The 13,486-nt window shown below is 44.3% G+C and overlaps 1 protein-coding gene across 5 annotated transcripts in view; it reads right to left on the reverse strand.

Annotated features, from left to right (window-relative positions):
- Positions 1-6,025: 6,025 nt before the first annotated feature.
- Positions 6,026-13,486, reverse strand: part of LOC142009304 (phosphatidylinositol 3,4,5-trisphosphate 3-phosphatase TPTE2-like) — a 57,109-nt gene continuing 49,648 nt past the window's right edge. For all 5 annotated transcript variants that reach the window (XM_074987155.1, XM_074987137.1, XM_074987147.1 and 2 more), the window contains 5 exons: positions 13,076-13,181; positions 12,138-12,235; positions 11,412-11,507; positions 8,538-8,608; positions 6,026-6,496 (listed from right to left, as the gene is read on the reverse strand). In XM_074987155.1, the coding sequence (XP_074843256.1) occupies positions 6,394-6,496; positions 8,538-8,608; positions 11,412-11,507; positions 12,138-12,235; positions 13,076-13,181 (474 nt within the window). In that variant the 3' untranslated portion in view covers positions 6,026-6,393. The remainder of the gene's footprint in view (positions 6,497-8,537; positions 8,609-11,411; positions 11,508-12,137; positions 12,236-13,075; positions 13,182-13,486) is intronic.

Raw genomic sequence — 13,486 nt, forward strand, 5'->3', positions numbered from 1 at the left:
TGCTCATTTGACAAGCAAAGATGGTTTACTGCAACTACCCGCATGGTAAAGTCAGCTGAGCATGAAAGTCAGGTAGGTTTCTACTTCATGAACCACTGAGAGACTGCATGCTTTTCTGTCCATGAGTCTTTAGTGTGTTTATACAGGCAGAAGTACCATTCTCAAAGTACTCAACTCCCCTTCCAGTTGCTCAGAGGGGTAGCATGTAGCTTCACAAACAAGCTGTCCCAAAGGTGTATAATGCTGCTAATGGCTGTGTGGATTCTGCAGTGTTGAAGGCAAAGTACTAAAGTTAATTACAACAGCAAATTTAAAACTTTCATCACTGTTCACAGTGAAGTTAACTGAGTCACACTCTTATCAGAGTTAGTGACCACTAACTAATCTAGTACTACATTTTCTATACTAGGGCCTTGATTTCACCTGAGAGCCTAAGATTAAAGAGGTTTTTGTGAGTGTTGGGTGGCTGGAGAGAGCTTTTGGAAGTAGTTGATGTTTCCCTTTCTCCAGAAACTAATCAATGTAAACACATTCTGCAGCTACCTCACTGCCCAATGTGTGTCAGTGACTCATGGGAGTAATAAACCTGCATAAAGTCTTTCCAAAGTTTCAGTGTGTGGTGAATTATTGTTCAAGGTACAGAAAAGTGCTGGACAAACTTTTTTTTCCCCCTGCAACATGTAGTCAGCTGTAATGCCTGTCAGAATGTGTGGTCCCAACATGGAGTTTGCTCTGAGCAGTGATCAAATTCATTTTTCTTGGTTAGCAAGTGCCAATCTGTGTCTGAGGAAACTGACCTGGATGCAGAGCAGTTGATACTGACACTTGTGCCTGCCTCTCAAAAACTGCTTCTCCATGCACCCTCAGGGAGCTACGAAGAGGGGAAAGAGAAAAACAGCAGGGCTCCCTGCATCCCTATCTCCCCCCCCCCCCCACCTCTGAGAAATGCATTCCTCCACTGATAAGCAAGCTGGGGGAGGGGAGATTAGGCTGCCCCTGCCAGGGGGGAGTAATGTGATTGCAGCAACAGAGCTCTGCACCATGCCCCAGGCAGCCCCACCTTAAGGCTGACCCTGGTAGGGTCTAATCTTTGCTGATTTACTAGTTGGCAGGTAGCTCAATCAGTTTCTGCCCTTGGAGCTGGAACAATTTTCCAGGGGTGGTGCTAAGAACCACTGCAGCTAATTAAACCTTGTGCATAATGGAAACCCTTTGAAGCAGAGGCTATACAAGCTGGCACTGTTTTCCTGAATAAAATAGGTTAGTTACAGCACTAGAGTACTAACTAAAGGCATTTTGAATCTCAACTCAGGCTACATCTGCTCTCAAAAGTTTAGACTTCAGCTCCTGTGGCACATGACAAAGCTTCACGTACAAGGCCTACAGTACCATAGCATACTGAGCTACAATAAGCACCCATCAGCCTTTGAGATGAAAGCTGGTTTTCAGGAGCTAATAGAAAATGAAGCAAGGTCTTATCCCTCAAGTGTGGTAGAAGGCACTGAAGCAGCTCTTGACCTGGGGAACAAAAGTGTGTGTTAGCAAATCGTTTAGCTAGACACAAGTAGGTAGCATGTCAAATGTGAAGAGGGTAGGAGCTTTATAAACCCTTCAAACTCCAAAACCTGAACACCATGGCCATGTCTACACTGGCAAAAATCTTCAAAATAGCTATGCTAATGGCCATTTTGAAGATTACTAATTAGGCACTAATTGAATATTCAGCACCTCATTAGCATTGAGGCTTCTGGCCACGGCCCTCCAAAAGCACTACTTTCAAACGCCTGTGGTGTGGCACGGCTCAGCTACCCAGGGGTCCTTTTTGAAAGGACCCCACACATTTCAAAAATCCCCTTCTCTCTTTCGAAAAGGATCCCTGTGTAGCCATGCCATGCTGCAGGCGTTTGAAAGTGGTGCTTTTGAAGGGCCATGGCTGGCAGCCTGCTCTAGCTAATGAGGTACTGAATATCCAATTCAGCACTTAATCAATCATCTTCAAAATGGCTATTAGCATGGCTATTTAAGATTTTTGCCAGTGTAGACATGGCCCATGAGAAACAGTTAAGTTACTTTCCAAGACAAGGAGGGGCCTCTGAGGGGAAGAGTTTGGTGTCAAATAACTACATTTAACTAGTAGTCAGACTTAACATTTCTTCTCATATCTAACCTGTCTGCCCTACCTGCTTGTAGGACCTAGGAAAGTTAAAGTTTAACCTGCTAACTGATAACTTGATTACGTGACTTAAACCCTTGTACTCCAAGTGGAGCATAGATCACCTACAAGTCTCCTCCACTTCACTCTGTCCTGGTACAAAATTTCTAGCTGACTCCAGGGGTACTGCTGTTTTTCTTCAATCTTAGTGGATCTTCACCTTGGGCAGATGTCTTCCTCTTGTTTTCCCTGTGTGTTCCATTTGAGCGCGTAACAGACTACACTGAATGATACTGAACTTGGCCTAGCCATCCTCCCTTTTCTCCTCTTGATTTGAGCGTCAAGTGGTTCCTGTCCTGCACCCTTCCAAAGCTCATTTGTGAGCATCTTACCCTTTGCTGTTGCCTCAGACAGCTGTTGATGAATGGCTGTAGCTTGTGATATGAAGACTCTAATAGGCCAGGTCTCACATCCATGAGATCACACTTCACATTTGTGTTGAAGAGCCACAGGTTTGCCTATGCAGATATTTATGAATTCCATAGGGGATGAAGTGTCTTGAATTCAGCTGTTGCTTTCCATCCTGGCATTGATATATTTGTCTGTTCCTTCATCTCTACCCATAATACTCCCCCAGTCGTCCCCTCCCAGCGTGATGGTGTTGGACTGGTTGATCCTCATCTTGGTCGTTCCCTTGTTAATGCTCAATCCAGTCACTGAGGCAGTTATGGCTCCTGTTGTGACCTTTCTTCCATGCTTTCATGTCTGTGTGAAAGGAGGACGACAGTGTCAGCAAAAATCAATGTCCTCTAGCTATTTGGAAAGTGTCCACTTAACGCCCTGTTGATGGCCATCCGTTCTAGAAGCCCATAATCCAGTCCATTGTGATCAAGAACAGGAAAGATGACAATAGGCACCCTTGTTGCATTCCTGAGAGTATGCGTAATGATTGTCAAGACACCATTGTGAACAACCTGGCACACTGAGGGCTCATAGGTTGAATGGATCAGGTTAATAATTTTGGATGGGATGCCAGTGTTGCAGCAGTTTCCACAAAAAGTGTCTATCAATACCGTCAAAGGCTTTTTTGAAATCTGAAGGTTAATGTGCTGGAGAAGATCCCCTCAAGTGACTGTTCTATGATCACTCAGTTGCTATATTTGGTGAGTACAAGATCTCTTGCTTCAGAAGCTGGCCTTTTCTGCCTTCATTCTCTCCAAGAGAATCCTATTCAAAACACTTTTCCTTCAATAGACAGTAATATGATGCTCCTCCAGTTCTTGCATTCCTTCAAGTTGCCTCTTTGATAAGCTTGATGAGGTACCCATGTTTCCAGTCTAGTTAGAGCTCCTCAGTGTCCCAAATAGATTGTACATCATATTGACTGTCTCACTACTTGTCTTGATTGTTTCTGTGGTGATGTTGCCTGGACCAGGTGCTTTTCTGCTTTTCAGATGGGCAATGGCTTTTCTGATTTCTTATTTTGTAGGTCTGTTGCTGTTAATTTGCAGAGGTGTACTTGCAAGTTGTAACTCCTGAGGTTCCATGTGGGCACGTCTGTTCAATAGCTCTTCAAAGTGGTCCTTCCATTCACCGAGCTGCTCCTTGGGGTTTGTTAGCACACACCACTCCTTATTCTGTACTGGCTGATCTACTGTATGCCACGACCCAGCTAGCTTCCCTGTGATGTTATACAACTCTTTCAAGTTTCTCTGTCCTACAACTTGTTCTGCTTGTTGTGCAAGGTTTTCCACAAAAGTTTTCTCTTCCTGTTTTTCAGCCTTTTTAACTTCTGTTGGCTTCTGAATACACAGTGAGAGCTTCCACCTTGGCTGATCTTGTTTCATTGTTTGCTGCTTTTCTATCCTTTAGTTCCCTCACTTCTCAGTTTCTTTTCTGTGGTCACCAAGAATGGATGCCTTGTCCTTTTTCCCCAATGTTTTATCACAGGTCTCTTTCCAGGGTGTGGTGTTCCCAATTTTGTTCCATGGTAATGTCTTTCAGAATGAGGTTTGTCAGTTCGTATCTGTTGGACAGTTCCACGTGGAAACAGGCTTGTCTGTATATCTTTCAGCTGCTGTACTGAATCTCAGTCCCAGCTTGGTTGCTTTTGTGGTGTACCTCATGCTTCAGCTTGTTTTATCATGACCAATAGGAGGTCTGAACCTACGTCTTCTCTTCTAGCGCAGGTGTCCTGTGCCAAATTTCTGAAAACACTGCTGATACATGTGATCAATCTGTTTTTTCTGACTGGTGGTCTGGTGAAACCCAAGTGACCTTATGGATTTTTGTGTGGGAATAACACCTATCACCAATCCATTGAACAAGAGTCACTGAAGTGCTCTCCATTTTCATTCATGTTTCCTAGACCTTTTCCCATGGTCCGTTTTCTGCCTGTATTTATGCTTCCAATTTTCAAATTGAAATTAACCATCAAAACCAAGATATCCTTCTTTGCTTTCTCGTTAACACTGGTTTTGCAGTGAAATCTGTATTACATTCCTCAGCTGTTTTGTTGGTTGGTGCACAGCACTGCACAATCAGTACTTTCTGCACTTTGGTGAAGAATCTTGCTGTGCTGATGATACAGCTGTCTACTCCATTAAAGCACTGGATGTCTCTCAACATCAAGCCCTCCATTTGTGTGTGGTGAGCCCTCTTTTGTGTCTTGAGTAGATGAGGGCTTCACCTGTTGCCAGGAATAGCCACGCAGATCCACGTTCTCACTCAAGCCCAAAATTGCAAGCTTATACTATTTCATCTCCACTGCAATCTGTGTTGTCTTATGCGCTTGATATGTGGTTCACACATTTCATGTGCCAAACTGGGTGGTTGTCCTGGGTTAACAGCAGGGCAGCATCCTTTTGGCTCTCTACCATACTTCATATTTGATCTGTGCAGATTGCCAGCTCCTCCCAGGACTGGTATAGGTTTTTTTTTTGTTTTTTTAATAGAGTTGTTACCTTAAGGCAATCCCTTTTACCTCAGGGAGAGGTGGTCCAAATTTGTCTGGTCTCTACCCTGTAACCTATCCAGTTTGGGTGACCCAGGAACTGCAACTCCCTTGGTCACTGGGACACACAACCATCTCACTACAAGGAATGGACTATGGGTTGGTGTCAGCTGGTAAGCCTCACCCTAAATGGATGAGGCTTATGGGTTATGGTTAAGCACTAGGGGCTGGAGCAGCCTCCCACCTGTCACAGGCTGGGGTTGCTCAAGCCCTGCAGGGATGCCACAGGTGCAGGGTGCTCCAGCACAGCTAGAGTAGCCCCCATCCAGAGGCCTAGCCAGGAGCACCACAGCAGAGGTGCACCAGCCTGGTTGGAGCATCCCTGTCAATGGCTTACCTAGGGCTGCTGCAGACAGGCTGAAACATCCCTGCCTGGGGCCACCACAACCAGGGGCTATTCCAGCCTTGCTGGAGTCCTCACACCCTATTCCCAACAGTGCTGTCCTAGGCAAGGACCCTCCACCCAAGCCAAAGCAGCCCTGGCACACCATTTAATCAGGTAACTAGTTAAACAGCATTTTACATCCTTCAGAGGGCCATAGTCTCCAGAGACCACCTCGCTCTGGGGCTGACTTGACCTGAGAAAGTTTAGATTTGGTTCCTGCCCCCCCATCACCAGCACATACTGCAGTAGTTGCTAGCTCACTGAATCTTGTGCATAGTCTGTCCTACCAAGCTGTATCCCACTCACCACTTAAGTTGTGGCAGCCCTTGTTCCTTGAGTCACCTTCCAGTTGACCTGAGCTCTATGCAGGGTTTTAAACAGCTTTTCCGCCCCCCCCTTCCTTTTTACTAATAGCTGGAAAGAGCCACCTTTGTAGGGGACAGTCTTGTCCTGAAACCAGGTGTAAAAATTGCACAGTAAGATTGGGTATTAGTTGTAAAGCAGCATGTATGATACAGTAGTTTGCACCATTTTATTTGAGTCAGATGTGGATATTGTGAAAAGGAGGGTGAAATGTACTCAGATCAAGTAATTCAATTCCTTTGTATTATACATAGTACAAATGTGTTCAATGTTAAATTCTTCACAGAATGTCAAACTATTGATGACAGCATGTAAAAGATATTTCCTTGTTTCAACATTTAATTGAGATGCTGTACCTCCATACAAGAACACCGTGAAGTACGAGGAAGGAGAGACCGAGACCATGTCACCATAACTAAACATGATTCTCTAAGGAAAAGAATATCAACTCCTTTTAAACAAAATGCTGAAATGCTCTCCCTATGGTTCTACAAAGTTCAACTCCACGGCAAACTTCTCCCTGTAGATTTTCCACGTTTTTGGTTTATGAGGGTTATCCAACTCATTTCTGGGAAGGTGAAGCCTGGAAAATAGAAAAATGTCAATTTTGTTATCCTATAGTTCAAACATGCTGTCATCCTCTGCATGGTTTGGAAAGGAAGCAAAAAAAAAACAAAAACCAAGAGCTAAGACTGTTTCATCTGAATATTTTGGTTTACTTCCAAGCACTTGAGTTGGCTAACTAAATGCATTACACCATTTTGATCAACATTCCAGGTGAAATAAGGAATGGACAGTTCAGCTTGGGTCATTCTTTGCAAAAGTAGATGTGGGAGAATGAAGGAGCACCACTATTAAATATTTTAATAGTAATGGATTGCCTATTGAGGGTAATGTCCTTGTACAGCTAGTGATATATCTGCCATATCTAACAATCACTGGTATGTACAGAGACAGGATGACCACTAACTTCCAAATGCAGGGAATGGTGCCAAATCAATCTTCTCCAAAGCCCTGACTTCTATGTTTTTGAACAGCAAGCTGAACTTAGTGTCTAAGGCTGCTGTTACACTACCATGGTCCCATTGGAGGGGCCATGATGAGGCAATTCGAAGCAGGATAAGGCACTGACATGCATATTCAGCACCTCCTTAGCATAATGGCAGCCACACAAACAAATGTTGATTTTTCAGATTGATAGTGAAGATGGGGGAAGTTTTGAAATAAGTGCCCTACTTTGACATTCCCTTACTCAGATCTAGTTCTGTCGGAGTAAGGGGATGTTGAAGTGGGGTGCTTATTTCAAAGCTGCCCCCATCTTCACTGTCAACTAGGCTGGGGGGGAGGGAACAACATTTGTTTGTGTGGCCACCATTATGCTAATGAGGCACTGAATATGCATGTCAGCACCTCATTAGCCTGCTTCTAGTTGCCTCCATACCATGGCCCCTCCAACGGGACCATGGTAATATAGCAACAGCCTAACAAACAAGGTCTCTAGTGAGTACTAAGTTTTGCCAAGAGCATATTCAAGCTCCAGTATTTGCTCTACAGACAAGGTTCCTGCTCTATATCAAACATAATACAAAGGAAAGCAGCCATGTGAGTTACACTTTTTTTAATTTTATTTTAGGCAGCTAAACATTCCCTTCAAAATTGATCTTAGACTTGCATAGGTTTTATTCTAAGCTATTTAGGGGAAGCATCTTTAAAATCTGACTAGTGCACCTTGCAAACAAATGCTTATGCAGAGAGAGGTAGCCATGTTAGTGTGTATCCTAACAAAAAACAAACCTGCAGTCATGTATCACTTTAAAGACTTACAAAATAATTAGGTAATGAGCTTTCGTGGGGCAGACACACTTCAGAGCTGAAGACTATCTCCAGCCTTTAAAGTGCTACATGACTGCTTTTGTTTTGTTAAAATGCTTAGAGTTTGTTCAAGTCATCGACTGAGGCCACACGCTGCAAGTCCCGCCTTACTGCAATCTAAGACACCTGTCCCCAGACTTGGGGGGGGAGGGGCGGGGAAGACATGTGACCTTCAACTGCTGGATTGTGCCCCCTAGAGATAGGCGGCCCTACTGGGTTGGGTCTGGAGCTGCAGCCAGGCCATGGAGGGCGCTGACAACTGGAATTGTGGCGCTTCTTCCAGTCTCATCCATGGGCAGGGAACCGAGCCATTGCCAAGGCAGAGGACAGGACCAGGAAACTGGATGGAAAGCTCTCCTCTTTAAGAGCAGAAAGTCCTGTGGCACCTTAGAGACTAACATTTAGATGCATCTGACGAAGCGGGTCTTTGCCCACAAAACCTTATGCTCCAAAATATCTGTTAGTCTACAAGGTGCCAAAGGACTTTGTTATTGCAGATACAAACTAACATGGCTATGCCTCCGATACTGTTCTCTTTGCCCTCTGTGAGGGCTACCCTGCACCCCCCAATGCCTTCCCCATGCTCCCCACTCCAGGGAAACATCCTTTAAAGAATGCTAAGGTTTTGAAGTAGATGTTTCAGTTTTCCAGACATTTAAGATTCTCCACAAATCTAGTAAGATCTGCTTACATACTGGAATTGTAGCATTACAACAGGACAACCAGAGTGACAGGCCCATGTTACATTTTACCTGTTATTTTCTATAAAAGAGGTGTTGAACCAGAAGAAGAAGGGGCAGTCATCATAGCCTTTTGGAAGATCCTAGAAAGATAAACAGTTCTGGTTAGGCTATTCCTTATGTATTTTCCTTTTGAAGAGAGTTCTAGCACTGCACATTTCCATAGCAGAACATCAGGAACTAAGAATAGTTTTAGACAATCATGCCACCCTGAGAAGAGGCTGCAGCTCACCTACATCAGAAGAGTCTCAACTGACTAGCTGGAATTTTAAAGTAGCGTAAATGGAAGAGAAGAGAATGCAGGTTTGTGTGTCACCTTTATTATACTTTGGCTGTGTCTATATTACAAAATAAAGTCAAATTTATCAACGTCAGCTTTGTAAAACTGGATTTTATAAAGTTGAAGTTGAGCATCCACACCTCCCAACACAAGTTGACTTATTGTGTCCCCACTAAATTGCTGAAGTTTGAGTGTTGCAGCAGTGCATTGTGGGAACCTATCCCACAGTTCCCTCAACCCCCCTGCATTCTGGGTTTTTCCTGCTGGTGGGCTACAGGAGAACACACCCTCAAGTGGTTGTGGGTGTGTGATGTCATCTTCCCACACTGCATTGCCCTCAGTCCCCTACCTTTGAAAATAGATGGCCGTTTTCCAGAAGTCTTTCCCCAATGATCAGTTGAGTCATCCACATTATGGACCTTTTAACCAAATGCGTTTCGAGAGCACCCACTGTCATCTGCCCAGTCCGCACTGCCCTCACATTGAAAGCCAATGGCCGTTTTAAGGAAGGAAAGTAGGGAATCCCAAAAGAAAGCAAGTCATGCCTGAACCAAGATAACAGGTTGCTCAACTCATTCTCCCCCAGTGAAAGAGCACCAAACAGTGAACAAATCTGGATCCTTGTGAATAGGGAAAGACTTATTATTCACGGAGAAGGAAAGTAGGGAACCCCAAGAGGAAAAAAGCCGAACAGGTTGTGGGCTTCGGAAGCTGAAGCACTCTTCGAAAATGTGCTCTGGGAGCACACAGCTGACTGCCACGTAAAAAGGTACTTCAGTTTTCCCTTGGTGAACAAACACCTTTCACGAGGCAGGGAACCTTCAATCCCATCTGTTTACACCAGTAGTGGGGGGGGAAGGTCCCACTCAGAAAAGGTAGGAGGGAATCATGTCAGATACCTCAGCTTTCCCCCTGAAAAAAAATGCAGCAAATAGACCACCGCTGAGACTCTGGCTCCCCCAGGTCACATACTTCAGGAAGTGAGAGTACTGGAGCAGTGTGCTTAGGTGGCTGGGGAGAGGACAGCAGCCCTGAAAATAGGCATGGCTCCAGCTAAGCTGTCGGGGTGAGCAAAGGCTCCTATTGACACGGTGCAGTCACCTGGTTTCTTATTTCCTGCAAGCAACAGTCCCCAAAAATATTTCCTGTTGGGGGAGCCATCCCCCAAGCGCATGTTGCCTTACAAGGGCCAGCCAGCCCCCAAAAGTCTTTGTTGCAGGGGAACCAGCCCCCCAGCGCTTGGTGAGCCCCCAGAAACTGAAATGCAGAAGCCTTCACCCTATCCAGGCCAAGACATGCTGCTGTCTGGAAGCACAGGGTCTGCACTGCACAGCTGGCACATGGTGTGGTGGGACAAGAGCTGGCCAACCAGCTGCATAGCACCTGTGGGGGACAGGGGCTGCCCTGTATAAATGTGCAGCACAGGAAAGAAGTTATTATGGCCTCTCCTATAAGCACCACTCCCACAGCCCAGCTGCCAGGTGGCGCAGGGGCTAGCCTGCAAGCTGAGCTGAAACCCTGGTTCTCCTCATGGCTCCATGCTGGGGATCTTTCATGGGTAGATGCCACTGTTATGCTGATCATAAAGAAATGAATTCAAAATGCTGGTCTGCCTGTTTCCTACTTCCTGCACACCTGAAAAGCAGGGGAACGTACATTCTGGGCATTGTGGGATACCTCTGGAGGCCAATAAAAATCAATTTAAAGAAATGCTGTTTCCACACTAGCATTATTTCAACCTTTTAAATTTGAACTTGGCATTACACTGGCTCTGATGGTTGAGGTAAGAATCTCAGCCTTAATGCTCCTTAAATTTGACCTAACGGTATTCACAGTGAAGACAGACAATCACATTGTAAAATTGCATTAAGTGACTTAATCGACTTTATGCTGTAGTGTAGACATAGCCTTTGAAGACAAGCCACAAGTGAGACAGCCAAAGCAAGTTACAGAAGGGCAGGAATTGCCCCTGTGCCCTACGGCCTGGAGAGTAAAAGTTATTAACTATGATAGTTGAAGTTACTTTGTTACTAGGTGTGTCACAGTACAAGGTCGTGGAGGGGAAAACAAAAACAGTCACACAAGTGCTGAACACATGTACTTACAAATGTTTGAGTACAAGTGGAACCTCTATAATCCAGGAGGAGCTGATGTTGCTGGACCAGAGTCCAAGTGATCAGGGAAAGAGCTGGTGGTGGGTGGGTGGCAGCAGCCTGGGAGCCCTGACTGCGAAGTTCTAGCCAGGCTGGCAACAGAGGGACCAATAGCTGGGAGCCCTCTTGTATACAAAGCGTAGCCCAGTGCGCTGGCTGACGCTGCAGAGGGGAGCTGGGGAGTGTGGACTTCTCCTGGTCTGGCAAAATCCCAGGTTTGGGACAGCTCAGGTCCCAAGGATACTGGACTAGTGAGGTGCAACCATTTACTTGCTATGAAGGTGGACTCTTCATAAGAGAATTCACACACTGCTTATGTCAGGAAAGATGTGCGAATCAATGCTAGACGTGTCCTTTGTAGTGGGTTACACTGAGGCTCATTACCAGATGCACACAGACATCTTACATATCAAAAGTACCACAAAGATGCAGTCTTTTTTCCACTCTACTTACAGTTTGTGATTCAAATCGGACTTTCACATCTCCACTTATAACAGGGCAGTTTTCTAAGCCAATTACTGCAAAGTCATTTTCTGCATCAAAAAATAACTGAAGGGGAAAAAAAAAAAAAACTGTTTGGTGTAACTGTTTTCATCAACTGAAAATAAAAATGCACACAATCCAACCATCCCAATTAACATTGCCCCTCAACTAAGACAGTGACTCATGAAGATATCCAATTAATTAGTCATGGCTCTACAGTGAAGATAGTGATAGACTCATGTTCCTGTTGCCAAGGTATGCAGTGCCTTTTTTTTTTGTATAAATACATAAAATAAATAGGAACTGGTACTCAGTCAGCTCTCTGCCCTCCACTCCCCAGCCAATCATGTGGCTGGGGCTGCAGAGATGCTGGTACTCAGTACCAGCAAGCCTTGGCACAAAGCACAAGAAGCGCTGGTTCTACTAACTGAGTGTAGAGTTTGAGACTATCTTCGAAGATACACACTCCTTTTGTCCTGTGCAAAAAAAAACTTGTGAGCTCCAAGCCATAAGCAGTAAATAAGAGTGAAGTGTTCTATTCTGAAGATTGGTTAATTCCCTTATCAGAAAGGAAATTATCTTACAGCCAGTATTTTCCCTCAAAAACTGAGCTGATGTGATGGATTTAGAAGAATATATTCAATTTTGGTGTTGAAGACGTTTTATGCAGTCACACACATCCATTAAAATTCTTACCCTGCAATTTTCTTGAGTGGCACAAACACAATAGAATACAACTTTCTTTTTCACAATCACTTGTACTTTAAGATCATTTCCATTGCCTTTTCCAACTCCTAGAAGGAATTAGAGTTGTATTATGCTTAGGTTTTATCTTGAAATTGTAGAGCTAGAACAATAAGCAGGTAAATGAAACAGAATACAATCAATTCCATGCACAGCAGAAGATATGGCAAGAAAAGGTACTTTAATGCTAAAGAAAGTCAATTTATGTGGAACTTTCTGGAAGACTCGACAAAAAGGCAACCAAACTAAGTTTCACTTTTAAGAGGCATAATAGAATGTTTTGAAAAATATCTATATGAATTTGAAGGATCCCTGATAAATAACCCCAGAGATCAATTCAACTAGCTGCAGAAGAGACACAGATGAGCAGCAATGCAAGATTGTCCATGGGTGGACATCTGAATTTAGGCCTTGGCTTCTCTGCAAAGGCAATTCTGAGATCAGACTTGGAAGCAAGCTTCAAGCATATTTGAGCCACACCAGATATCACTTATCTGGTGAGGAATTCTAGTCTGAGCACACACACCTGAGTCCCCCTACCTATTCTAATACCATTTGAAAGGAATAAAAGCCATCACTGAAACTGATAGAAAGAACCCATTTTAAAAGGGCACCACGATTACAGAAGGAATTCATTTTGTCTTCAACTGAGTTATGAAGTCCTTGAGTTTACATTTATAGGATTTCATTATGTTCTTACCAGCTTCAGTGTAACAACCAAGCACATCTCACCTTGGAGATTTTTACTTGTTATAGTAATTCTGACCCCAGGGAAATAGCGCATGCCATAAATTGATGTATGAATACAAAGTTGAAATCAAGTGACTTGGAGGACATTCCAAAGCTGGAAAACACACTAAGTTATCCATGTAATTTGCATTAATTCTTACCATTAACGGAGTAGATTTTGATGTTCTTTATTTTGAGTTGTCTCTCTGGTGGAAGTTGCAAGTTATACTTGTTCTTCAGGACCTCGTAATAGCCAACATATCTACTCTGCAACAGAAAATAAAGCTGCCTTTGTTAAATATGGTCCTAACCACATGGCACATATGAGGGAGTTACTCGCTTCATGCAGTAACAACTGTTCCTTGAGGTGTGCCCTGTGCATGGATGCTCCAGTGTTGGTGATGGGGGCCCTGGCACTGCAGAGTGGAGATTTGCAGAACTACTTCCCTAGCTGAGTACAGATGGAGAGTCTCATGCTGGTGTCTCCCGAGTGCCTATCACGTGCAGCCCAAGCCCCTCGCCCTCAGTTCTTCTTCTACTGCAGAATAATTGAGACTCCAAGTAGGAGGGGA

Source organism: Carettochelys insculpta, chromosome 1 (genome assembly GCF_033958435.1).
Source record: "Carettochelys insculpta isolate YL-2023 chromosome 1, ASM3395843v1, whole genome shotgun sequence".
Lineage (NCBI taxonomy): Eukaryota > Metazoa > Chordata > Testudines > Carettochelyidae > Carettochelys > Carettochelys insculpta.